The following is a 27,516-nucleotide window of genomic DNA, read 5'->3' as shown; positions in this document are numbered from 1 at the left end:
TCAGAGCCTGGAGCCTGGTTTTGATACTGTGTCTCCCTCTCTCTCTGCTCCTCTCCCACTGTGTTCTCTCTCAAAAATAAATAACATTTAAAAAAAAAAAAAAAAAGAAAGACATTACATTTTACATTACAATCTAAAGTGGGGACTTATCCTCCTAAGGTACCTGATGGCTTTCAAATAGGAGTAAAGTTCTTTTCAGAGAGAGTACCTCTGCTAAACATCTACCCCCAAGGTGCAGTCAGGGAGTCTAACAGACATCCACATCTAAGCATGCCTGGAAACTGTGAGGCTGATGGAAACTATTCTGGGGTAAATTAAACCTAGAGTTTGCAAAAGTATTTTACCTGGAGGAAGCTCTGGGTGAAAAGAAAACATCTCACATAAATGTGTGTACATGTTCCTGAGCTCACCTGGCAGCATCTCTTCCACCCAGGACACAACCTTACTGCACTGGTTGGGTAGAAACTAGAGACAAGACCATCCTTGCAATGGGCTCTGACATCTGTTAGGGTAACAGACCTGGCAAAACCCAAAGGGAGATGTGGCTGCTGGAGGCCTCAGGTCAGCAAGGTCTTGCTGGGTGCTGAAGGCAAAGCAAAAGGCCAAGGTAGGGGAGTATGTGGGGGAGAGCCTCACCTGCATAATGCTATTGAGACGAGGCTGGAGGCTGCTCAGGTATTCCTTCTTCACCTCAATCTCCTTGAGGATCTTCTCCTTGTTGGACAGGCACTCTCGGTACTTCTCTGCCAGCCTATGGGGAGAGGACAGACCACTGTCACTTGAAGCTGCTCAGAGATCTCCCGATACATCTACTCACTGTCACAAGCCACCTAATGACAGCAGTCATGATTAACTAATGTTTACCTAGTACTTACTATGTGCCAGGCACTTGGAGAACTATAAGCATTATTGCATTTAATCTTATAAAAATCCTGGAAGATAGGGACTCTTCTTTTCCCCAAAGAAGGAAACAAAGGCTTAAGGAGGTAGGGAATTTACCCAAGGTCACTCAGCTAAGAGTAAGTACAAAGCTGGGCTTTGAATCCATGCCTGTCTGGCTCCAGAGGCTCTGCCCATTAACCACTAGGGGATATCCCTGTGTCATTTCCTGCTCCATTTCTTGCCTCTAAGGTCTAGACCCCAAACTTTCACAAACATGTGGATCTAGCAACTATAAGACCCAAATGAGGTCCACAGACTGGACTGAATGGGGCAGGGTAGGGATGGATTATGGACCACAGGAATACAACACTCATGGTTTAACCTATGCCCAAGGCAAGCAGTGTACTGGACAGAGGAGTGATGGGCCAGCCCGATCTGCTAAAATCTGGCACCAATTCCATAAGAGTCAAACTTAGTGCTTACTAAATTCATTAACATAGACTGAATAGAATACATTCTATAACAGAAAAGAAAAAAAAAAAAAGGAAATAAAACACCTACTTCTCCAAAGGAAAACAGAGCTGTGTCAACCAAATGCCCTAGAATTCTTGTACAAATACAGAGGAAGAAAGTCACCATAATGAAAAGGATGCAGCCACGAAAAATCCAGTATGAAAAAAAAAATGCTATAGTCTTAAAAATACCTAGATTAAGTTACACAGTAGAAATGTTCTTTTTAATAAGTAAAAGACCTTTGTTAGTATGGGAAATTTTTATGTGTAAAGGGGTTCCTGAAAGCATAAATTATGATAGCAAGAAATGATAAAAGTCTAGCCCAATAAAGAAAAAACTATATAAATTATAATTTGTCTACATACAAGATATTGTATAACCTTCTAAAATAATGTTTGCACAATTTTAAAGTACCATAGGGGTAGTCTTAGAGGCAGGAGGAACAAGCAAAAAACAAAATTGGACTTAACAGTACAAAAGATATTTAGGTCTCAGGTATTAAAATTTTAAAGAAAATGTTACTCCAAATTTCTATTAACAGCTTTAATTAATTCCAACCCCACCTATGATGCAGTTGGTCAAGTCTGAATTATCAGATGTGAATGAATCACAAAATGAGATTTGGTCTTAAGAAATCATTCTGCTGGTTCCACAGAACTGCACTGTCTGACTGTGGGTCATGACAAAGCGTTGTCCCCATGGGTAAAGGTCTGTGTTGCACAGGTTAACAAGGTTAGGAAGGGAGAAACACTACCTTTTTCGCTGCTCCAGCTCCCAGTCCAGACGTGCCAGGGTTTGCTGGTGAGGGTCTCCCATGGTGACTTCAGCCTTGCTAATATCTGGAGGAGCCTCCTTATAAAACTCCTCTAAACTGACCAGATCAATTTCTTCATGCTTCGACCTGCAGGCAAATATTAGATGTTACGTTGCTGTTCTCAAGACTCCAAACCATGGAATAAGCAAGCCCACAGTTCCCTCCATAGATGCCCATTTAGCCCTGGTCTACAACTACCCAGGAACCTGGAATCCATCAAGTCTTCTCAGCAAATGCTCATTAGTAAATATCTCACTTTGAAGAGAAGTAGATGATTACATACCACAGGATCCTTATCCATGGTGCTCAACCTTTTTATCCATGAATTAAAGACTTGGAAGGGATGCTTATCAAATTTACAGATTATCTCCAAGCTTAGCAAGACAGCTAAGAGCTGAAAAAGTCAATAAAAACACTACAGTCTAGGCCTACATTGACAGGTTGAAACCAATAAATTACGTTTAACAGAAAAAAACCTAAGGGTCTGCACTTAAGTTTAAAACATTAATCACATAAACAAGGGATGAGGAAGATTCAGGATGGCATAACCAGGTGTGAAAACGATCTAGAGGCTTCAATTGTTATGTTTAGTGATTCACATATACTAAAGAAATCCCATACTCTTTCCTGCATTAACATAGTGCACAGGTCATGGACAGATGATGGTAATAATGGCAGCTACCAGGTATTAAACACCCACTGTATGACAGCCTCACCTAATTCTCAGGACATCTCTATCAAATGGGGATTTCTATCTCCATGTTTCAAATGAGATGGAGACTCCTACAGATGAGCAGCTTGCCTAAAGTCACATAGCTAGTGAGTGGCAGAGCTGGGATTTGAACCCAGGCTTATCTGACCAGGGCCAATGGTGGTCACCTGCCTCTCCAGAGACTAGAGTTCTATTGTATTCTGAATTTGTCAGCTTTCATCTGAGTGACAGTTACAGCTTGGGGCATCCCATTCTTCTGTTTTTAGTATCTTTTATTTGTAAGCAGTTTAAGATACATAAGAAGTTTCAAAAACAGTACTGAGAGTTTACCTTCCCCTGGTTCCCCCAATAATATCTGATCTATGCATAGTACATAGTCAAAACTGACAATGACTCAATACTATTAACTCAGAGAAAAACCTGACGTGAATTTTGCCTCTATTAGTATTTAACTACCATTACATGATGAATGTATAGAGCAAATAAATATGTCTCTCAAAAATCAGTGTAATTATTGGGGTGCCTGGGTGGCTTAGCAGGTTAAGTATCCAACTCTTGGTCTCAGCTCAGGTCATGATCTCATGGTTTGTGAGTTCGAGCTCCATGTTGGGCTCTGCACTGACTGCACAGAGCCTGCTTGGGATTCTGTCTCTCCCTCTCTCTGCCTCTCCCCTGCTAGCTTGTGAGCTCTCTCTCCTTAAAAATAACTTTAAAAAATTAGCATAACTATCAGAAATACACCAGACCCAATGACTGATGTACCCCTCTCATCACAAGTTTATTACAATAAAACCTGCCTCTTTTCAGTTTGCACAAATAGGTCTGACCAAACAAGAATACGTTCTCTTTTCTTCCTCTGTCTACTCTTTCCTCCTTCTCATCTCTCAACTTGGATTTGCCAAGAGGCATTACATTTTAAAATGGACACTGACAAACTATAGTTTGTTTACCTGAGAGCAACTAAGTGGCAAGAAATTCAGGTTCCAAAGAATAAAATCCAGTTGCAAAAATGAATGGCTGGAACTTTAGAGAGGAAAAGTGGGCCAAAAGGTTAAAAGGATTTGACTGGAAGGGAGTTGCTCCCATGCAAGGTGCCCAGGAATCAAACTGGTAACATAAAGGCCGCTGCTGGAGATAGACAACTGGTTTTGGCCAGGTACAGAGCTCAAAACTTGAAAAAGTCAGACAAGCTTCTAAGGTTCTTTGTGCAGCTTGGAAACACTGCTTTCCAATTCTCCCAAAGTGATCTATTCACTTTTGTCCCAGATCCTGCAGTCTCTAAGTTCATCTGATTTCTTTTTAAGGAGACTAGCTAACCCTGAGCTATGCAGGAGAAAGTAGTTACCAGTAGGCAATTTTGACAAAGTTTGTTCTCCAAAACTCACTTAAACTCCAGACATTTGGTGATCTCTTTCTGCAGGTGCATCACCTCATACAACAGGTTCTGGAGCTGCAGGTGATAGGCATCTACTTTCTGCTTGGCCTGAAAGGAGGACAAGGTCAGAGGTAAGTGGGGCAAGTCAGGTCAAACAGAGCAGCAGCAAACTCAGGGAAGAGGTAAAGGGGATTAAGAAGTGGATGGGGAAGAGGGAGGAGGAGGATTAAACCTCTCAATTCCTACCTCATGGGTCTGATCTCTTCCTTTCTTCAATCTGATATGGGCTAATCGATTAAGCTTCTTTAGAGTCATGAAATGCACACAGCTCTGGATCCTCCGATCTTCTATCTCAACTGCCTGCAGGCAAAGAAAACTGGTGAAGACCTTGACAACAGGTGATGGCTCAGCTTCCTTCAGCCCCTCACTGCTGACCCATCCCCACCCAGGGCCAAAAACAGATACTGGAAGGAGCTCAGAATGATGAGAACTGTCGATGGAAAATGGAGCAAGTATAGCCAATGCACAATTAATATCTGTCCCAGGGCACCTGGGTGGCTTAGTCGGTTAAGTGTCTGACTCTTGATCTTGGCTCAGATCATGATCTCACGCCCCATGTTGAGCTCTCTGCTGACAGAGTACAGCCTGCTTGGGATTCTCTCTCTCCCTGTCACTCTTTGCCCTCCCCCACTCTCTCTCTCAAAATAAATAAACTTTAATAAACATTAAAAAATAAAACCAATTAATATCTGTTCCTACATATTGTCTACAGAGATCCTAACAATAGCAACATCCCACCATACAATTTGATCTCTATGAATAACCTTACAAAATAACTTAAATGAACATACCAGAATTATAGCTATAAAGCTTGGCAACAGTAAAATATGATGTAATAATCATAACAATATTGGGCCAGGATAAGCACAAATAAGTGAGATTCTTGGCAATACATGGGTTTTGTTTTTAGTTACACTGTTTAGTTTCTTTGCCTTAAAGTCTGGTTCATTCATTTAATACTAACAATTTCATTTTTGGTCTCTATAACATACCTGTACCTATCCATCCTTACAACAGCAAAGGAATTTACACATATTATCATTTCCCAACACCTACAAAATGCCTGACATGTAATAAGTATTAATTGGATGAACTGTCAAATTACACTTAGGAGAAAAATTAATTATCCTGTACTTTTGTTACTCTAATTGATGACTGGGGAGCGATGAAATGTTTCAATAAATTAATAAGCACCATCTCTGGAGCCCGCAGACTCCAACTACCTGATCATGGTTAGGCCAGACGACCAAGATCAGGAAGGGCTCTGGTGGGTGCAAAACAAGTCCATCCGTGCAAACCCACCATGTTCATGTCTGCCCCAAACCACTGCTACTCCTTACCACATCCTTGCCTCCTCGGCTCTTCAGGTCCTGGATCTCAGCCATGAGCCTCTGCAACTCCTGGCACGTGTACTTGTACAGCTCATAGTCTCTGCCAGGGTCCCGCAGGTCCACCTCAGCCTCCTCGCTGTAGTATTTACCTTCCTGTGGAAGCACGGATACATGCCTTGGGTGGGGAATAAAAGTCTCCCTGTTGGGACCAGGGACACTTGGCTGAAATCAGTAACAATGAAACCCCAAATCATGTCTCTAAAAAAATCTGGTCCTCAAGGTGCGCCTGGCTGGCTCAGTTGGTAGAGCATGCGACTCTTCATATCAGAGTTGTGCGTTCGAGCCGCCATGTTGGGTGTGGAGATTACTTAAAAATAAAATCTTAAGAAAAAAAAATTTGGTCGTCAAATCAAATGTTTTCCTTCTTCTCAAAATGGAAAAGAATCTCTCTTTTTTTCTAATTATAAAGTAATGCATCCTTGGTGTCAGAGACTCAGAATATAGTGAGCAGTATCAAAAACAAAATGAAAAGTTGCCTGTAATCTCACCTCCAAACGGAAACAACTATTTTTAATACTGTGGATAAACACAAATTTTATTTTTAAACAAAATGGAATCACACTGTCCATGCTATTTAGTGCAGTTTCTCATCCCAATAAATTAAATATCCATCAAAATGGCTGTGTGAGAATCCACTGTGTAGATGAACCAGAATGCATTTAGCCAAATTCCTACTGATGGGTGTTTAGATGGTCAAATCAAGCTTTAGCAGAGACTAAAATATCGTAATTGGTCACCCAGCCTTTGGAGTAAATGGAACACATCTCTTGAAGAGAGTTAGCTAATGATACTATATTGCATATTTGAAAGTTGTAAGAAAATAGGTCTTAAAAGTTACCACAAGAAAAAAAAACCGTAACTACATATGGTTAACTAGACTTTTGTAGTGATCATTTTACAACATACACAGATTTCAAATCATTATACACTTTAAATTAATGTTATATGTCAATTACATCTCAATAAAAAAGAATTAATGCCTACACAATGGATAAGATTTTTTCTTACTCTAGAGTTCCTAAATCTGAGAAAAAGATCGTTTTCTACTTAAATTCAAGCTCCTATGCTTCTCTAATCCAGTTAAAAAAAAAAAAGTAACCAACCAATCAAAACAATTAGGTCACAAATTAGCTTGACAGGAGCACCCGGGTGGCTCAGTCAGTTAAGCGTCCGACTCTTGATTTCGGCTCAGGTCGTGATCTCTTCGTTCATGGGATTGAGCCCCGAGCTAACAGTGCAAAGCCTGCTTGGGATTTTCTCTCCTACCCCTCTCTGCCTCTCCCCCACTCGCACACGTGGGCATGTGCTCTCCCTCTCTCAAGATAAATAAATAATCTTTAAGAAAAATTAGCTTGAGAGATTTAAAGACAGGGAAATAATAAAAGGAAGAACCTGCTGACAGCATGAGCTCTTAGGCCACAGAAGACATTCTGCGGAGATGTTGTTCTGGTACTTTCTCAGTAGCTGACCAGGAATGCCACATCTCCAGTTTCTGGTGGTATGCTGCAGATACTGGCTTCTTCTGACTCTGGAAACTTGGGAGACACACACCATACTAGAATGCATTGTCTGTTCAGGCACTATTCATGTCTGATATAGGCTGGTTGGTTCTTGGAATGCTGCCGCTAAACCAAATGTGAATACTCAGGTTTTGTAGAACCAGGGGAATTCCAGGTACCTGGTCAAGCAGAGGCCACCTGGGAAGCCATCACTGTGACCCTCAGCTGCTGCAAACCCACAGCCAGGTGATTTGCCACAAGCTGTAATTTCTCAGCAGCATGGCAGCACTGGCTGATCTCACCTGTTCTGTGTCAGAACGGTTACGCTTGCCTTCAGATGGAGCTCCATCACTTCGGATCACTTTGGGCTTCCGTTTCTTGCTTGATTCTGATGACATGGTTGTTTGGTAAGGTCAAGAGGAGATAGAGATCTGTTAAAAGGAGAAAACTTTTGCAATTTTCCAGAGTTGGAATTGGAGATTTTCCTGGAGTCAGAATACTTAAGTTTAACTAGTAGTGCTGGCCACTAACAACCTTGGTAACTCAAAAAAAGCGTCACTCAACCCTCCAAAGCTTCAGTTTAATCCTGTGTAAAAAGGGGAATCGGTCCTCAGCCTATCCAAAATGAATTCATCTTCACCTCCTTTAAAGGCACCATAACTGGAGCGCCTGGGTGGCTCAGTCGGTTGAACGTCCGACTTCGGCTCAGGTCACGATCTCGCGGTCCGTGAGTTCGAGCCCCGCGTCGGGCTCTGTGCTGACTGCTCAGAGCCTGGGGCCTGTTTCACATTCTGTGTCTCCCTCTCTCTCTGACCCTCCCCCATTCATGCTCTGTCTCTCTGTGTCTCAAAAATAAATAAACGTTAAAAAAAAAAATTTAAAGGTGCCATAACCACATCACTGACTAAACTCCGAAGCTTAGCATATATACCTGTTCCCAATACTATCGATTGATCACCGTGTGCTGGACCTGATCTAAGCACTTTACAGATAAATACTCATTTGATCCTTATAACAAACTTTTCAGGTAAGAACAAGTACCATTTTATAGATGAGAACACCGAGGCTCGGAAAGCCGAATGAGCTGCCCAAGGTTACACGGCTAGTTTGCTAAAGTTGGTTCCATCTGACACCACATCAGTGCTCTTAACTACATTCTTGTAACACCAATGTGTCTTGCTACCATCTCAGCTGGCAATGCCATCAACTCTTTGGTTGACCCTAAAATTTAAAAGAATAGAACCTACATTTCGTGGGGCTCTAGGGTCACAAAGCATCCTCCCCCTCTGCTACCTCTCCTGGTTGTCACCACAGCCCCTTGAGGTGGGCAGCACCATCTCCCTTGGCCCCAAAAATCTGCCACCAGCATTTACTGAAGGAGCCAAGGCTGATGGTAGTGAGTCAGAGAAGCCCTGAGTTGGAGTCTCCACTCTATTTAACAGCTAGGAGTCCTGAGACAAGTCACTTCACTGTTCTCTGGGCCTGTTTCCTCAGAGGAAATGAGAATAACAGTCCCTACCTCAGGGGTTGTTGTAGACATTGACACAGGAGGCATTCCTCTGGGGAAGGTGATGAAGATGACCTAGCAGTGGGACTGTAAATGGCACATGGATGATCTGAAATAATGTTGAACATCTAAGGAGGTCAATCCCTTTTCAATTCTTTTTAGAAACTTCCGATTGCTTCAAGGAGAACATCTCATTTTCCTAATTTGTCTTTAGCATCTGTGAACATCAATATTCCTTTCTTAGCAAAAGGATTCTGTCTCAGAGCTTTAGACAATGCAATCTAGCCAGAATTAGTCTGTTTTCATGTTAATTATATTAATTTTTATCATTACTTTCTGCATACTGCCAAGTCTCCGTTTATGGGAGACCATCGAAATTTTCTCCTAAAACCAATTTACCTTTGCGAAGTAAAAAGTGACTCGATTAAAAACCTTAGCAAACAGTCATAAAGGTAAATTGGGCAAAACCCAAAAAGGTGGCACGCGAAAGGCTGAAATGTGAGAAATCCTGACTTGGCTACACAGTAAAGAGACCCAGGCACACGTAAGCACCCAATAAATGTGAGTTGTTATCACCACCACCATAGACATCGACAACGTCGTCGTCACCTAGAGCTGCATAGTGGGGCCCAAAGCTGCTGCTGCCAACATTTTCACCTGAAGAGACTGAGCGCGCGGCGCCGAGCGGCTGGGGACCCCGAAGAGTGAGCACGGAGAACTCGGGTCGGACTCCAGCCTGGGGACGCCCTCCGGGAAGTCCGCACCTAGGTCCCGGAGCGCCCTGCCCCGCCCCTCCTACCAGCCCCTCTGTCCCGCTCCAGTCCTCACCGCGTGCAGCCCCGAACCTGTCGCGGCCAGTGAGCCACTTCCGGCGGCGGAGAGAGGGCTTCCCAGGCACCATAGAGAAACGGAAGGAAAGAGCGGTCTGCCGGAAGCGAGGCGCGGAGGCCGGAAGCGAAGCGCTGAGGCCCCGGCCGGCCGCCGGCTCCCGGCGGAAGTAGCTCCTGGGCTGGGCGCAAGCAAGCGGCCTTGAGACCTGTGTTTGTTAGGAAGGGTCACCAACACCCTCACGCTGTCCTCCAAAACCGGGAAACTGATGCTGCAAGGGCAGAGTCTTAGGTGCCCTGTTTACTCTTTGCCCAGAGCCTAAAGCAACGGCCCCCAACTAGTGCGCGCTCTGCTTCCGACTAGTTGAGTGAATGAGTTCGTCGTAGGTCCAAGATAACGCGATAGCGTGGTAGTGCCAAGATTTGAAACTGCGGATATGCCTTCATGACCTGGATTCTTAACCACTGTCACATTCACCCAAACATCCCATACTAGTGAGGGCTGCAAGCCAGGGACGGCATTCATTCTCTGACACTTTTTTCCCCAAGGGTGCATCAGTAGTTTCCTCATTTTAGGCCTGGTTTGTCTAGGACAGTCACAACTCTCATGCAGCATTTGACAGTATCAAGTGTTTTCTGCCCCCTGGTATGAATTCTAAGGACAGGGTTAAGGGCTTTTGGTGTAAATCCTACTCATCCAGAGGTAGAAACACTAATGTCCTGAGTGCCTAGTTATAAAGGGCTGTCCCTTCTGCCATGGGGGTTTGGGAGGGTGCAGAGGCCCTTCCTGAGTATAGCTCAGGTAACAGAGTTGGGGGGGGGTGGGGCGGGCGCGTAAATCAGCCAGATGGAACTAGGAAAATGGCCCTGCCCCTAGCACCTGCCAAAGTTCCTTGCAGATGAAACACACACACACACACACACACACCACGGTTTATAGTAAATTTTTAATTGGTTCCATCAGTGACTCCAGCATAAGTTTTCCTGAAAGGGAGACAGAATCAAGCTACCTAGAGGTTGATGAGGTGTGGGGATCACTGAAGTCCCTGACCCCACTCCACATACCCAGTGGCCCAGTAGAATGAGGGTTGGGCTAATAGAATATGAAGAGAGAAAAGGAATTGCAGGGTGAGGGAAATACAGGCCCTGGCCCTCTCCTTAGCCTGCAGGAGTGAAAAAGGGGAGGAGACTCTCCCTACACAGCAGTGCTGGAGCTACACAGTCAAGTTCTCCATCTCATTATGTAGGGAGAAAGAGATGAGCCTCTTTCTGTCTTGTGCTGGGAACCCCTTCCCAGGTGGTCTTCTGTAACCTCTGTTCTATCTTCCCGATTCTGTATTCCAAATTCTGCAGTTCAAATCCAAGGTCTGAATTCCATGTTCTACCTTCTAAGTTCATGTTCCATTCTGTGACCCAGATCTTTCCCAGCTCCATCCCTTTTCCCAGCCTTTCTCAATGGAATATGTAGGATCTCACGCTGAATTTGCTAACTTTAGGGTTTTCCCCTTTACTTCTTGAGGCAGTTTTAGGCTTTTCCCTGACAAGAGGGACTTGGCTCAGACTATCCAGCAAGTGGGTGGCCCAGTGGAGACCAGGGAATTCCAGACAACGAGGCCTGGTCTGACTTCCTTCCTCCCCACCCCACCTCTAACCACTGGACACACTACCTTTTGTGTAAGTAAAGCTAAACTGAGGGCTTCCATGGTAATAACTAGGGACTGGTGGCCTTGAGATGAGGAATCTTAGGGGGCAATGTGAGAATACATAAAAGTTTGCTGTTTTTCATCAGAGAAACTAAAAACTGCTTCCAGCACAGGGGAAGGGGTGGGCAGGGAAGGTGGGAAGGGCCTGGGCAGAGCTGCAAGTCCTCAGAACCCTGTCATCCTTTAGCTTCCCCTTTGTCTGAGCTGAGCACGAACCCCCAGAGTCATCCCACATCCGAAAGAAAACCAAGACAGCAGGACTGTGATCTCCTCTGTCCATTGGCTGCCGTGAGGGAGAAGGGGAAGGAGGCAGAGGCAGCGGCAGCATCACTGGAGAGGCGAGATCTTCAAAGGGATCATGATCCGAGACTCCATGTGTCGCACCAGTGGGACTGCGGAGAGAGAAACAGAGGTCACAGAGGGGGCAGAGGCAAACCAACCCCCAAAACTGGACTTTGAAGGAGGAGGAGGGGGCGCCTGGGTGGTTCAGTCCGTTAGGCGTCCGACTTCAGCTCAGGTCACGATCTCACAGTCCGAGGGTTTGAGCCCCTTGTCGGGCTCTGTGCTGACAGCTCAGAGCCTGGAGCCTGCTTCGGATTCTGTGTCTCCCTCTCTCTCTGCTCCTCCCCTGCTCATGCTCTGTCTCTCTCTGTCTCTCAAATAAATAAAAACATAAAAAAAATTTAAAAATAAATTAAATTTAAAAAAAAGGAGGAGGCGGCCTAGGATGCTGAGACAGGGAAAGCCCCACTGCCTTCCTAGAACAGAGAGCACCCAATTGTGGGATAAGAGGGGTCTTGGGTGGTGGTGAGATGCAACATTCTTAAAGTTTCATAATTATATATTTATGTTCCTGTATAGGTGAGAGAATAAGCAAAAAATGATTCTGCAGATATTGCTTAGAACAAAAGCTAGGTGTAGAAGTAGGGGGATTTAAAGAAAAATATCAAGGGCACCTGGGTGGCTCAGTCAGTTAAGTGTCTGACTTCAGCTCAGGTCTTGATCTCATGGTTTGTGGGTTCGAGTCCCACGTCAGGCTCTGTGCTGTGCTGACAGCTCAGAGCCTGGAGCCTGTATCTCCCTCTCTCTCTCTGCCCCTTCCCTGCTCATGCTCTGTGTTTCTCTCTCTCAGAAATAAACATCAAAAAAAATTTTTTTTTCATTATCAAGAAAATAATTATTGCCATAGTATACAAGGAGGATAAAAGCTATGAGGGTGTCCTCAAGTGGCTAACGTTTGCAAAACACTGATTTGGTTCAACAGATTCATTTTACAGATGGGGAGGCTGCAGTCCATAGGTCAGCACAAGGTCACCCAGGAGGTCAGACTCCTCTTGCTCAGAATTATTCAAACTTTACCAATTACCTCCAGTTCTTGTTAAAGTGCAGATTCTGATTCAGCAGCTGGGGGTGGGGGTTGAGATTTGGCATTTTTAACAAGCTTCCAGGAGATACTGATACTGTCATTCAGCACCACACTTTCAAGAATGAGGCTCCTGCTAATTACTTCAGGAGATGCATTTTCCCCCACACCAGCTGGTAAGTGTGGATCCTTAACTGTAAGCTCAAGGGGAGGGACAGGCTTCTTCTATTCATTCTGTGTCCCCCAGCCAGCCACCCACTGCAGTCCCTGGCACACAATCAACACTTGCTGACTTCACGTGGTTCTCTGGGGTCCCCGCAAGGTAGCAAACATGGAGAATAAAAAGTTTGCTCAAAAAATTTGCACTTCCTCTGTGCCAGTCTGGAAGCACTTTCCAGAAATTAGCTCCTAGAATCTTCCATCCAGCCCTCCAAGGGAGGCACCATCACCATCTTACAGATGAGCCCTCAGTGTGAAGAACCATGCCTGAGGCCACAGTGCATTGGGACCACCTGTGTTTTCGTCCCCTGAGGCACTCACCTAGACCCACTGCCTAAATCACATGGAGTGTGCCACCAAGATCGAAACCTACTCACTGTCTTAAAAGCTTCCCAGCACGAGAGGTAATCAAGTGAGGCTTGATTTCCTTGCTGAGGGGATTCTATCCTCAGATTGGGCTCTTGGCAAATGACCTCCAAGGGCTAGGCTGATGCCCCAGCAGAAGCACTCACCTGTGTAGTAGACATTTTGGTCCCAGCCCCTCTTCCTCCAGGCAGCATTTCGAGTCTCCTCCCGAGACTGTAAGTCTTTATAGGCTGTAGGAAAGGCATTGGCTCACTCCGTGGGCATAGAGGATCTGGTTCTATACCTAGCACAGAGCCCTCTTCCCATTGCCCCAAACCCTGTCCTGCTGTCTCTCCCCAGTGCCTCAGACTGTTACCACACACTGTCTGCTCTGACGATCTCATCCAATTGTACATTTGTTGACAACATCCACCTTTCTATTTCCAGCCCAGAACTCTCCCTCGGGCTCCAGAGCCATATATCTGGTGCCCACTTGTGTCTCCATTTGGATGTGACAGCACCTTAAAGGCAACATTTCCAAGGGCCAAGATTACACTCTTGACTCCCTCAACCTGCCCTTCCTAGGGTCTCAGTAAGAGACACACAGGTAGCTGCTGAAGCAGGAATCTGGAGTTCTCTCCCTGCCTCGCCCCACACAGACAATTCATCCACAAAGCCCACTGCCTCACCTCCAGACTAATGAATCTGTGGCCTTTTCAGCATCCTCACTGCCACCACATTAGGCCAGGCCACCATCCTCCTGAACCCATCCGCCTGAACTAGTATAACCATCTCCTGATGCCCCACTGCCTCTCTTGTTCCCCTACAAACTCTCTCCAGCAAAGCACATGGCAACCAGAGCAATCATAGTGGAATACAAATCAGGTCATGTACTTAAAATCCTGCAGCAGCCTCCCACTGCATTTAGAATAAATCCCACTTGTCTCCACAACCTGCAAGGCCCAGCCTGATCTAGTCTGTCCCTATCTCCTCACACCCATCCCTATCTCCACACTGGCCTCCTCTGCACTCTTCAAAACCCTGAAGGCGTTTTCTCCACCACAGGGCCTTTGCACATGTTGTTCCCTCTACTTAGAATGCCTTTCCCTGGCAATTCACAAGCTGGCTCCTTCTCATCCTTTAGCAGAGCTAACATTTTACCTCCTCAGAGAGGCCTTCTTTGTCTATCCAAGTCATTCCCGTTTGTTTCATCATTTTTCCCTGCGTCTTCATTATTTGTAATAACCCAAAATGATGTTTTTGTGTTAGTTTATGTCTGAGGTGGTGTCCCCCTCTGCTGGATCATAAGCTCAAAAGGGCACTAATATATTTGTGTTGTCTACATAGAGTGACAATAGAGAAACGGGACAAGCAGAGGGCCCCTGGAGGGTTCCCAGCCTACCCCAGAGATGGTGCACAACGTAGAGCTCGCCTATCTGCGAGAAGAAGCCGCCCACTGCCTCCTGGTTCTCTTGCCGGTACTTGATGGCCCGCGCCCTAGGGACAGCAGAAGAGTGTGGAGCAGGGGCCAGGGCGAGTGCAAAGGGCCCTATGAGGTGTCACCAGGCTGATTTCTTAGCCACACCTCAAGGGAGGAGCCTGAGGTAGGACCCCCCAGTTCTCAGAGATGATCAGGGAAGGGGGTGACAGAGGTACAGCCGTGGGCTGGGTATTCTGCTAGAAGAGGGTTCACATCCTGGTTGGATCCTTCTCCTGGATCCACAAGGAGCAGAGGATGCCGGGTTCCCTGACATATGGCCCTGGGAAAGGTGGTATGCCAGGGAACTAAGCAGGATAGGTAGGCAAGGTCCCCCCAACCCCAGGCACTGCCACTCACCAGTTGTTCCCCCACTCAATCATGGTTCCTGGCTGAAAGAGAACCAGGGGAAAGAGTGGAAATGAGCCCCATCTCAGATTCCAAATGTCACGGCTGGGTAGAGGGGGGAAACTGTTATGTCTCCCCAACCCCAGGGGCCACTTGGCCTCATTCAAGGGTCCTGACTTGCACCTGGGTGTGCATGTGTGCACACGTGTGTACATACCTCTATTCTGAACCCACAGGGAGGGAGAGGCCAGAAGCCCCAGTCTGGGTGCTGGGGCACAGGACCCACCCACGTTGGTGTATCTGTAAAGCACCACCACAGCAGGGAAGGTGGGAGGCAGGCAGGGATCTGGTTGGGAGGAGGTACCTTGAGTTTGTATGTCCTCAGCTCATAGATGTTGGGGCCTGCTCTGGGCTGTGGCTCATTCCAGAAGCTGAATTCAAGGAGCATCTGGTTTCTCCTGGACAGCAGCATCTGGCTCCGCTCCTTTCGGAACTCCAGGTACTCCTGTGGGTGTGGCAATCTGGGCATGGCAGCCACGAAGAGCCCCCCACCCTGGCGGTGTATCTCATGGGGTAGTGGTAGCAGCCCCCAGCACAGGGCTGAGCCAGAGCCAATATTCCAGAGAGGTTTGTGGAACAGATGCCGACATACCTTGTTGTTTTTGAGTTTGTTCATGCAGTCCATGAGGGCTGGGTAGCCACCTGAGAATCGCCACAGGTGTACTGTTGGGGGGTGAGGAAAATAGGAGGTACAGGTCAGGGGGCTGCTGGGACCCTGCCCTGCTTACCCTAAGGCTGGCTAAGTGTGTATGAGATGGGGCAGTCTCCAGCTGAGTTCCCTCTGCCCTAGTAAGGGACAGTGCTAGACAGGGGATTTCCCCAGACACAAGCCCAGGAGGCCTAGGTTTGAACTCCAGGTCTGCCAGGTGGCCTTTGACCCCCCCCCCCCAGCCCTTGACGTCCTCATCTTGAAAATGGGAATGTTTCCACCCAATCTTCCTTAAATAGCACAAGAGGATCAGCTGTGTCCTTGTACCCAAGGTGCAACAGCACACCAGGCCTGTGAGGGACAGGATGGACAAAAAGGGAGAGTAGGCCTGATGGGTTGAGATGGAACATTCTTAGTGAATTAAAAAAAAAAAAGGAAAGAAACCAAGGAACAGAACAGCATGCACAGTATGCTAGCACATGTGTTTAGGGGTGGGGAGACATATCCAGAGATGCTGGTCTTTATACCATCTCTCATTGGAGACCCAAGAGATTGTGACAGAAGATGCCCCTGAGGCAGAGAATTGAGGCCCGGGTATTGTGGGCAGGAGGGAAGCTTGCTTTTTATTGAAAACTCTTGTGTACTGTTTGAATTTTCTATCATAGCCCCTCTGCTGGGTCAAATAGTATTCCCCTGCCCCTTATGTTTATGCCTACCCAGAACCTCAGAATAGGACCTTATTTGGAAATAGGGTCTTTGTAGATATAATCAAGCTAAGATGCTGTCATATTGGTGGGACCTAAATTCAAAGACTGGTGTCCTCATATGAAGAGGGAGACTTGGACACAGACACAAAAAGGGCACCATGTGAAGACGGAGGTACACAGGGAGAATGCTATGTGGTAACGGAGGCAGAGACTGGGGTGATGCATCTACAAGCCAAGGAAAGCCAAGGATTTCCAGCAAAAACCAGAAGGTGGAAAAGGCAAGAAAAGCCTTTAAAGAGAGCGCGGCCCTGCCAACACCTAGATTTCAGACCTCTGGGCTCCAGAACTTGAGAGAATAAATTTGTTGTCTTAAGCCACCTAGTAGTTGGCACTTTGTTATGGCAGCCGTAGGAAACTACTACACCTTCCAATAATAAAGGTGGAAGAGAAAAAAGGAAACAGTCTTGTCACCCTTGGGAGCATGGCTGAGGTCGAGAGAGGAAGGTCTCCAAAGGGAGACTAGAGCTGAGGGCAGTTGGCTGACCAGTGGTTTGGAAACACAGACTTTTGTTCCTTCCCATCCCCATCCTATCCCTTACCTGCCTTCTGACCCCATCTGTATATCTTGATTCTCCTATCTGCAAAATGGTCTGACCTGAGAGTTTAAAGGCCTCTTTCCCAAGGGAAACAGCAAAAATACTATATGGATGGAAGTCTACCAAGCTCAGGAATGCCGCCAGTAGAAGAGGGATAAACATCATACTGGGGACCAATAGGGAAAAGTTACAGGAAAGGAATCCTAGGCCCATGAAAAGACAGTTTTCTAACAATTGCAGTGCTCCCTCTAGGAGATAGATGAACGGTTCTTCTACGTCCATTAAAATGTAGATTCTTGAGCCCTACTTCTAGGGGATGGCTTGGGGTGGGGTGGGGGTCTCTGCTCCCTAGCTGATTCTACACAAGGGACGACACCTCAAGATACACAAAATTTAGGACATGCTTTAAAAGTTCAGGAACCCATCCCTCAAAGTTCATTTCCCAACTAGCAAATAATTAAGAGAATCCAAGGACTATAGCTAGAGCTGATTAAGTTGTACCTAATATGGGAAAATGGTAGGGGCTAAAGCTCAAGACAGTTTGCTCTTCTCTTATCCACCTAGCAATGTGTCAATGTCTGTTACAGAAACAGAATACATGATCAGGGGAATCTGTCTGTAAGACACTGATTTTTTTTTTTTTTTAGACACATACAATTATCAGGGCTGTGGAAGGATGAGATAGGTTTGCTTATTACGGAGTGAGTTCCCCATTACTAGGAGTGTTCAAGGGACACTTAGAAGACCCTTTATCAGGACTGTTGCAGAAGAGCTCCCTGTGCTATACAGAGTCTAAATCAGCATGTCCAAAGGACTTTTTGCTACAATAGAAATGTCTTATGGGTGTGCTAACACAGTAGCCACGAGCCACACGGGTCTATCAGTGGACACTTGAAAGGTGGCTAGTGTGACTGAGGAACTGAATTTTTCCTTTTCTTTAATTTTAACTAATTAAAAAAAATTTAATGTTTATTCATTTTTGAGAGACAAAGAGACACAAAAAGGGCACCATGTGAAGACGGAGGTACACAGGGAGAATGCTATGTGGTAACGGAGGCAGAGACTGGGGTGATGCATCTACAAGCCAAGGAAGGGGCACAAGTGGGGGAGGGGCAGAGAGAGACGGAGACACAAACACAGAATCTAAAGAAGGCTCCAGGCTCTGAGCTGTCAGCACAGAGTCTGACATGGGGCTTGAACCCACGAACTGCGAGATCATGACCCGAGCTGAAGTCAGATACTTAACCAACTGAGCCACCCAGGTGCCCCTAATTTTAACTAATTTAAATTTAAATAGCTACATGTGGTTAGTGGCTACTGCCCTGACAGTGCAGTCTAAATACCAGGGACCCTTTGAGTGAATGAGATGCTGTGAGTCAAATTTATGTGTGCCAGCCTAGCAGCTGGTGCCGAGGGCAGGGTGGATCTCTGGGGGAGGGATAGTGCATGCTATGGGGACCTCCGGGAGGCTATAAGGAACCAGCTCAGACAAGAGCCTCTGTGAATTCCCTAAGTATGTGCTACATATAGGGGATTCAGTAGTAAAGACAGACAGGGACCCCTCCATCCCAGAACTCACCACCTATATGGGGAAACAAGCAAGCACAATATGGGGTGCACGATTGGGGCTGTGAAGAGGGAAGTCAGGGGAGGTGCCTGAGCCTGCTTAGGTGGAGAGGATCAGGGAAGGCTTCTAGGAGGAGGTGAGGTCTACACCAAAACAAAGGTTGAGCAGAGGGGTGAGCCAGGTAAAGCGGGCAAGGGAAAAAGGATGTTTCCAGCAGAAGAAACAGCAGGAACAAGAGTCTGGAAGTGGAGGGTGAAATGGTCAGTCTGGAGAACTGCAAGAAGTCCTGAGTGGGAGAGCACAGGAAGCAAAGCAAAGAGGATGTGGCAGAGAAAGGCTCACAGAGCCTCGTGGGCCACGCTGAGGGCAGACAGGAGCCACAACAGGTGTCTAAGCAGTAGAGTTAGCTGAGGAGGACTGCATTATGAAAGATCCCTCTGGGTGCCACTGTGGAGGGTGTGGAAGGTGGCTAGGCATGACAGGTGTCAGAGATCTGGGCTGGGCGGCAGTAGCACTGGGGAGGTGGGCACCTCACCTGCCTGGTCCTGCTCCCCGTACCATGTGTTCCAGTTGCCCACGAGTGAGCAGGGGTAGTCCTCATCCAGGTGCAGCTTGGGCAGCACAGCTTCCCTGGGGTGGAGGGGAGGGGGACAGAGAGAGGGAGGAGGGCTCACATCAGCCACCAGGGTCCCTGAGATAAGGGTTCCAACTCAGGCCCTCAGGGCTGAGCCTGAGTGTCCCCATCTCTAAGATGCAGAGGCTGGACAATACATTTTTAGGACTTCTGGCTCTGACATCTACATCTCCTAGATCTCTGCAGGGAGAATGGGGCTGGGATGGAGTCTCCAACCCAAGCAGGGAGGGATGAGCAGATGGAGGAGGATGCTCACGTCAGGCTGTTGTAGGCATCCAGACACTCAGGCTTCACATTGTGAACTGCAACAGAGGACAGAAAATGGAAGGTGAAGCAGGGTGTGTGTGTGTCTGTGGGGAACTGGGGTGGGGGGACGTCCCACAGGGCCAGGGCTCCCAGGATAGCTCAGGATGTCCCAGCCCCTCTCCTGTCCCAGCTGAAGCCTTGTGGGCCCCCAGAGGCCCCAGGAGGGCTGGCGGGCTGGCTCAGCAGCCACTCACACTGGATCTTGTAGAGGTTGCTTGTTTCCTTCTTGGACAGCAGGGTGGAGTGGGCATCCTTCCGGGGATCCACCTTGTGCACAAAGAGGGAGCGGAACCAGCTACCTTCATTGTCCTTGGAATAGAAGCTGCAGGACAGAGGAGTTCAGGGGGACAAGCGGGGGGGGGGGGGGTGCCCTGGCTTTTCCATCGGCTTCGATATCCTGTTCCCCCATCCCTCAGATGTCCTGAGGAACCCATATTTCTAGGAATGGAGCCAAAGAATCCAGTGGCAGACCCAGAGTTTAAAATGTCACTGGAATCAGCTGAGCAGACCTGGTCCCTTTTACAGAGGTCATGGCTACCCACTTTGCTTCTTAAAGTTTTGCAAGGCCTCAGGAGGCCAGGGGAAGAGCCCCACCTCCCACCTCTCTCCTCCCTCCCTCCACTTTTCCCTTTCCAAGAGGTTCCTTGGGGCACACATCTGCAGCCTCTTGCCAAGAAGATCAACCCTAAAACCACCTTGCCTGATGTCCAAAACCTGACAGTGCAATGTATCTTACTAGCCTTCCTTGCTGTCCCCTCCCTCCAACCTGTGTACTCCACTCTCCAGATGTGCTCCTCCCTGAACATACCAGGCTCTTTTACTCAGTGCTTTCTTGGCAATTTCTGTCCCCTCTGACAGAAGGTTACACTCATTGTGCTCCCCAGTGCCCACACTACACTTGGCCTGTGCCTCTTCCCAGTCCCCATAAATGGAGAGCCAAAGAAAAATAAGCTTTGTCCTTGAAGAAGTCACAGTCCACTGGAAAAAACAGGCTTTGGAACATAGCCAGAGGTATCTGGGAGAGCCTAGGTGAGCAAGCCTCTGGCAGTCTGGGCAAACCCTCCAGAGGAGGTGATCTGACCAATCTCTGAATCTCCAGGGCTGATTTGGCAGATAACAGCAGACAGGGTAAAAAGGCATTGCAAGGCAAGACTCATTCATTCATCCAGGCAACATTTAATTGACATTATCCACCCAGTGTGCTTGGCTAAGGTGCCTTGAAAAATGAACAAAGGAATGAAGTACTCTGTTCAGAGCAGGGGACCTGCCACCGGTCCTGCCCTACCCTAACTATACTTCCCACACAAGGTCCCAGCAGGGGCGGGCTTTTTTTTTTTTTTTTTTTTTAAGGTGGCCAGAGGCTATAAATCTTTTTGCTTAATAGCAGTGGTACAACTTGTAGTCAGGCCTGAAAAGCAATTCTCATGTTGGATGATTTCTAGCCAGAGAGCCTGGCCCTTAAGTGCCAGCAAGTGTACTTTTTCGATCTTTTTCTGTGGCTAGAATAAATGTCTTGGCAAATCAAAGTATTATTTTTTTCCAAAATATGGAGCAGCCACTGAGACTGATGAAATTAAAAAAACATCTTAAAGTAGTAAACCATTTATATGAACACAGAGAAAGATGAATGAGGATTTGTCCCAAACCAAATACTGCTTACCTGGGAGAGGGGAGAAGATGCTTAAATTTTTCTTTACTCACTAAAGCTTTTTGGAAAGCTAAAAAAATAAAATTGTTTAAAGTGTTTCTGAATTCACAGGCTTTCTGTCATTGTGCATGTATTTGTTTCATTAACAAAGAACAAAAAAGATGATTATCATCGGGGCGCCTGGGTAGCTCAGTCGGTTGAGTGCCCAACTCTTGATTTCAGCTCAGGTCATGATCTCATCTCATGGTTGTGAGATGGAGCCCCATGTTCAGTTCTGCGCTGAGAGTGGAGCCTGATTCAGATCTCTCTCCCTCTCTCTGCGCCCCACCCCCCCTGCTCGTGCGTGCACTCTCAAAATAAATAAACGTTAAAAAAAAAAAAAGACAATTATCATCAGATGGGCAGTGTGGTTCTATGAAATTTGGGGACCAGAATATAGCTTCGCTATAGATACTTTAGCTGAGGACATCGTCTGTGTCAGGGATCTGTGATCAACTTGTCAGAAGCATGATCCTGCTGCATCTACGTAATGTTGACATAGGGTTGATACTATTAGGGTCCCCATTTTTGAGATGTGAAAATAGTCAGGGGGTTAAGGAACTTGCCCAAGGTCATATGGTAAATCAGGGGCAGAGCTGAGGCAAGACGAAACCCAGAACTCTTTCCTCCAAAGTTGGCTCCCACCTCCAGTTTGAGCACTGACTTGGGGAGCATCAGGCAGATACTGTGAAGAACCAGGTGTTTCAACAAAGCCACTGGCAGAGAGATCCGACCTTTGATTTGAATATAGAGGGGATGCTTCCCTTGGAAGGGGTGGTGGCAGGGAAAACAATGGCTCCTACTCACTGTCAACCAAGACCTTTGCTCCAGGACTGGGCTTTGAGTAATTTATTAACATCAGTACTGACCAAGATAAACAGCCAGGAGGTCAGCCCTTGGAGACAGAGCCTGGGGGCTAGAATGCTCTTCACTCCAGGGGAATGGCAGGGGAATCCAGGAGCTCTGATGGGCTCCCATCTCTTCCCACAACTCTCTCATCTTTTATGCCTATGGACCTCAGTTTCCCCGTGTGTCGAATGAGCAGGCTAAAGCAACCTATCTCTAAAGATCTTTTCTCAGGCAAAACCCAAGATGGGACCTGTCCAAGATCCCAGGACAGGGTCTGAACTCCAAGCCAGTGTCCATAGGTTCACATTTTCAAGAATTCAAATTTCATTTTCTCAGTGAAATCATAACATTCTCCTGCCCCTGAACTCCCCGACCCCTCTCACCCTGCTGTTTCTGTAGCTCCTTCTATCCCATTATACTTTTTTCCCCCTTATTATATGCCTTGTTTGTTGTCTGCTCCAGTAGAAGCAGCCCCAGATGGACAGGGATCTTATCTGTCCCTTGTATTCCCACTGCCTGGAATGGTGCTGGGCACCTGGCACACGCTCAGTCTGTGTCTGGGAAACAAATGAAGGAGTGAGGGGACACTAAGACAGAACCGCTTGAAGATGATGAAAGTTGGAAGGAAATAAATTAAAGGAAGGGTGGTTCAGAGTGTGGACGCAGGGCTCAGGGTCCCTTTCCCTCCCCACCACCACCAGCAGAATTAGTGCTTAAGAGCACAGGTTCTGGATGAATCCAGGTTCTAATCTCAGCTCAGCTTCATCTCTTTGAGCTTTATATTCCTCATCTGTAAAATAGGGGCCTTAGGATGGATCATTTAGAGAAAGGGCCTGACAAGATAGTGCAACTAACATCACTGTTCCTACCAAACTTCCTAACTCATCTCCCAGCTCCCACTCTTTCCCCACTTTTCCTAATCTGCCCATCCATCTTTGTAAAGCACCATTTGGATGATGCTATTGTTCTGCTCTAAAGTCTTCTGTGGCTCCCCACTGTGTACAAAACAAAGGCTGGATGTCTCCACTTGGAATTCTAGCTCTCATGTACTTTGCCAAGCTTTCCACAGATCCAAGATTCCCTATCCCAGTGGTTCTGAAACCCACCACTAATAATGTCATCTGAGAAATTCTCAGGGCCCATCCTAGACATACAGCAGCAAAAACTCTGGAGGTGGGCCTAGCAATCTGGGTTTTAACAAGCCCACCAGGGGACTGCTCAACTTTAAGGATCAGTGCTCTAGAACAGTCCTAATTTCTTTTCCTCCCCCCCCCCCCCGCCAATGTAATCTCAGAAATGCCAAAGATTTTGGTATCTAAACTATATTAAGAATGCCTCTTAGGCCTAGAAAAACACAACGCAGCTTTGTATACTCTGCAGGAAAGATCTGTCCGGATGGACCAGTTTTAGCCCCTTCCATAAAAACACCTCTCTTATTTCTCCATGGGCCCTTTCATCCTTTTCATAGAAGTATGTCTTATCTCCCCAGCCACACTGGAAGCCACTAATGTCCTCCCATCCCCCCCAGGGTACAAAGCACAGTGCTTTTGGCTTGGGAGTTGCTCAACAAATATTTGTCTCAGATGAGAACTTTTCGGTAGATGTCACATTTGCACTCTCAATAGTGATCAACAATCCGAGACCCTGCAAAATGAAATTGCTCCAGAATGTTCTCAGCTCTATACACACTCTGAAACACTCTTGTGTTTTGAGTTGGCTGATTTTATTTATTTATGTATTTATTTATTTATTTAATTTATTAATGTTTATTTTTGAGAGAGAGAGAGAGAGAGAGCGCACATGCAAGCAGGGGAGGGACAGAAAGACACACACAGAATCCGAGGCAGGCTCTAGCCTCTGAGCTGTCAGCACGAAGCCTGACGCATGGCTCGAACTCCAGAACCACAAGATCATGACCTGAGCCGAAGTTGGACACTCAACCGCCTGAGCCACCCAGGCACCCCTGAGTTGGCTGACTTTAGAAAGGACCATGTATCTGCTTGATTATTCCAGAGGTGTATGTTTAGAAGACATACATAAGAGCTAAAAGAACTGAAGTTCTGGGGGTGCCTGGGTGACTTAGTCGGTTAAGCGGCCAACTTCAGCTTAGGTCACGATCTCACGGTTTGTGAGACCGAGCCTCATGTAAGGCTCTCTGCTGTCAGCGCAGAGCCTGATTCAGATCCTCTGTCTCCCACTCTCTCTGCCTCTCCCCCACTTGCGTGCACATGCTCTCTCTCTCAAAAATAAATAAACATTAGATAGATAAATAAATAAATAAATAAATAAATAAAAGAACTGAAGTTCTGGAGCACCTGGCTGGCTCAGTCAGTAGAGCATGTGACTCTTGATCTTGGGATAGTGAGTTCAAGTGCCCCATATTGAGTGTAGAGCTTACTTAAATAAAGCATAATAATAACTAATAAAAATAAGAGAACTAAAGTTCTGTTAACAGGATTACTGGTACAGCAGTAGTAACAACTGCTGTTTATTGAGCAATTACTATGTGCTAATCTGCATGACACGTATTTGAGAAAAATGAAGCTCAAGGATGGTTAATGGCCGAGAGGATTCCAACCCACATCCATCTGACTTTAAAGCCCACACTCTTATCTCCATCCCAGCAGTCCCCAAACCTCGGAGGTCAGAAAGGCTGCTACCTGTCCCTCTAGTGACTCCAGAGAGATATGGGGTGGCCTAAAGGTCAACAGGAGGGGATGTTCCCAGGTATCTAAAAGGCATAAGTAACTGTAAAGCAGTCCCTGAGCGACGTGGGAAGCATTAGTCCAAGAGCCTTCACAGCAAGCCTGCAAAAACGCCCAGCAGATCATCATCACCACTTTACAGAGAAGGAAACCGAGGTTCACAGAGGTTCTAGTGCCCAAGTCAAGTGAGTAAGTGAGGAGCAGCAGGCTGCCTTATGTCCCACGCTCCTTTTGTGGTCTCTGGATATTTGCCACACAAATGGCTCTACCACCTACCGATTCTGGTACCCTGGGGAAGTGAGGTCCCAATCCCAGCCTCGATTTCCTCATCTGGAAAACAAGGAGCTCACAGAAGATGATCTCCCCAAGGCCTTTTCAGCCCTGATATTATGAGGAGTTCGTGCAGAAACTGTCAGAACAAGGGCAATATCTGTTGCATGTTTACCAGGGGCTAGAAGCCTCACATACATGGCCTTTTTCACCCTCAACAGCTCTATGAGATACAGACTATTTTATCACCCCTTTTGCAGATGAGGAATCTGAGACTTCAAGAGGCCAAACGACTCACCCCACTAAGAAAGGCTGAGTTAGATATGCTGGCGCTAAACTCCAGGCTCTTTCCATGATACCAGCTTTCTCCCCAATTATTGGGCAGACAGGGTGGGGGGAACACACTCAGCTCCTCTTTCCCAACGACCCATGAGCCACAGTGCACAGTGCTCTAAGATCTCATGGCAAGGTCTCACAGAACTCTGAAGCTTCAAGCCTAGGCTGCTGGAGAGGAGGGCCCCCTGCTTCTTTTCCGCACAGAGGTGGGGAGACAGGTGTCTTCACTTCTGTAGCAATATGTTCTTGAGCACACACTGTCCTGAACCCTGTGCTAGGGGCTGGATTAACAGAAAAATGACATGACAGGCTAGTCGGGCAGACAAGCAAGTGTGTATAGAGGGTGATGAGGGGATGGGGAAAGTACAGGCCGCTGGAGACGCAGGAGGGAGGGGCCGCCCAGGGCTGTTCAAGGAGGCCAAGCCCTGCCTCAGTCCAGAGCAGGGCCCAAACAAAAGCCCAGGCTGAGAGAACTGCCTCTCCCAGGAGGCCACCAGTTGTGGTGCAAAGAGCACTGTCAGGAGACCTGGGTCCGGACCCAATGCCACCTCTGGACACCAGAGGGAGTGACCTTGGGCAACTCCCATCCCTTCCCAGGCCTCCTTTGCCCCACCTGTACTGTTCAGGATTGGGGAGCAAAGGGTCTGTGTAGCCATGGCCCTTGGGGGTCCCCTATTGCTATCCGTATCTCTTCCCCCCAGAATTTCCGAGGGAGGAGCTGCCTCTCCTAGAAGGCCCCAGTAGGTGTTATTTCACAATCATCTCAAAGGCCTAGAAAAGAAGCCACTCCTGCCCTCTGCCCGGCTCCCACTCTCCAGGGCCCAGGGCATGTCCCTCTCCCTCTCATTCACCCCATCTTTCATCCTGTGCCCAGAGCCAGGTATCCATTAGGACAAAGACCCTGCGCCTACCTTTACCATTTCCCCCATTCTTTGCTGAGAGCTCTTCCCTAGGCCTAGATCTTGCTCCCGCCTCTAACCCATATAGATTCCAAGCCGGAGTCTGTCCATTCCTCTGACCAAGACCCTGGTCCCCTCCCCAGCACTCCCCGCGCGCGCGAAGCGCTCCCCCATCCCTGCCCCGGCTCTCACCGCGCGGCAGCCGCAAGGTCCCCTGCTCGGGGCTTCGGGCGTCCCATCAACCGTCGCGTCGCCGCAGAGATGCTGCACAGCCGCGGAGCCATGTTGGAGCGGCGCAGGTTGAAGGAAGCCCCCGCCCCGAAACCGGCGACGGGGCGGGGCGTGAGTAAGCCCCGCCCCACCGCGTAGACCGCTTCCTTCTGCAAGCAGCCAGGTGGGCGTTTCCGCCGGCCGTCCCCCAACTCCACAGAGTTAGAGCTGAAGTCAGACTTTTGTTTTCAGAACTCCTGCAGCTCTGGTATTGACTTGCTCTGTGACCTTGACCAAGGCCTTTGCCCACTCTGGGCCTCAGCGTCCACCTCGGTAAAAAGGAAGCATGGAACAATGGCACTAGGGATTCTTGTTTTTGTTTTTTTTAATTTATATTCAAGTTAGTTATCACATAGTGCAACAATGATTTCAGTAGATTCCTTAATGCCCCTTACCCATTTAGCCCATCCCCCATCTCACAACCCCTTTGGCAACCCTCTGTTTGTTCTCCATATTTAAGAGTCTCTTGGGGTGCCTGGGTGGCTCAGTCGGTTGGGCGGCCGACTCCGGCTCAGGTTATGATCTTGCAGTCTGTGAGTTCGAGCCCTGCATCGGGCTCCGTGCTGACAGCTTGGAGCCTGGAGCCTGCTTCGAATTCTGTGTCTCCCTCTCTCTCTGCCCCTTCCGCATTCACTCTCTCTCTCTCTTTCAAAAATGAATAAACGTTAAAAAAAAAAAAGTCTCTTATGTTTTGTCCCCCTCCCTGTTTTTATATTATTTTTGCTTCCCTTCCCTTATGTTCGTCTGTTTTGTATCTTAAAGTCCTCATATGAATGAAGTCATATGATATTTTCTTTCTCCTACTAATTTCGCTTAGCATAATACCCTCTAGTTCCATCCACATAGCAGCAAATGGCAAATTTCATTCTTATTGATTGCTAATACTCCATTGTATATGTATACCACATCTTCTTTATCCACTCATCTGTTGATGGACATTTGGGCT

At 47.2% G+C, this 27,516-nt stretch overlaps 2 protein-coding genes across 8 annotated transcripts in view; both read right to left on the bottom strand.

Moving 5' to 3' along the window:
- Positions 1-9,705, bottom strand: part of THOC5 (THO complex subunit 5) — a 31,104-nt gene extending 21,399 nt beyond the window's left edge. For 2 of the 6 annotated variants that reach the window (XM_015083649.3, XM_053206778.1), the window contains exons 1-7: positions 9,363-9,630; positions 7,549-7,677; positions 5,697-5,840; positions 4,543-4,656; positions 4,307-4,404; positions 2,150-2,296; positions 637-751 (exon numbers count right to left, since the gene is read on the bottom strand). In XM_015083649.3, the coding sequence (XP_014939135.1) occupies positions 637-751; positions 2,150-2,296; positions 4,307-4,404; positions 4,543-4,656; positions 5,697-5,840; positions 7,549-7,644 (714 nt within the window). In that variant the 5' untranslated portion in view covers positions 7,645-7,677; positions 9,363-9,630. Of the gene's footprint in view, positions 1-636; positions 752-2,149; positions 2,297-4,306; positions 4,405-4,542; positions 4,657-5,696; positions 5,841-7,139; positions 7,283-7,548; positions 7,678-9,362 lie in introns of those variants that run through there. The other 4 variants (XM_015083648.3, XM_015083647.3, XM_015083650.3 and 1 more) reach the window with 4 other exon arrangements.
- An 808-nt stretch (positions 9,706-10,513) lies between these two features.
- Positions 10,514-26,651, bottom strand: NIPSNAP1 (nipsnap homolog 1). 2 transcript variants are annotated; one of them, XM_027050725.2, is made up of 10 exons: positions 26,493-26,651; positions 19,749-19,876; positions 19,505-19,550; positions 19,150-19,244; positions 15,688-15,758; positions 15,400-15,540; positions 15,048-15,079; positions 14,613-14,707; positions 13,378-13,461; positions 10,514-11,675 (listed from the first exon to the last, which is right to left on the bottom strand). In XM_027050725.2, exons 1-10 carry the CDS (start codon positions 26,582-26,584, stop codon positions 11,611-11,613), a joined length of 849 nt encoding a protein of 282 aa, XP_026906526.1. In that variant the 5' UTR covers positions 26,585-26,651; the 3' UTR covers positions 10,514-11,610. The 2 variants fall into 2 exon arrangements, with proteins under 2 accessions (XP_026906526.1, XP_053062754.1); XM_053206779.1 differs by lacking the exon at positions 10,514-11,675 and having other exon boundaries at positions 11,708-13,461.
- Between the last annotated feature and the right edge of the window lie 865 nt (positions 26,652-27,516).

This window comes from Acinonyx jubatus, chromosome D3 (assembly GCF_027475565.1).
Source record: "Acinonyx jubatus isolate Ajub_Pintada_27869175 chromosome D3, VMU_Ajub_asm_v1.0, whole genome shotgun sequence".
Taxonomy (NCBI): Eukaryota; Metazoa; Chordata; class Mammalia; order Carnivora; family Felidae; genus Acinonyx; species Acinonyx jubatus.
This window is presented reverse-complemented; position numbering and strand designations above follow the sequence as displayed.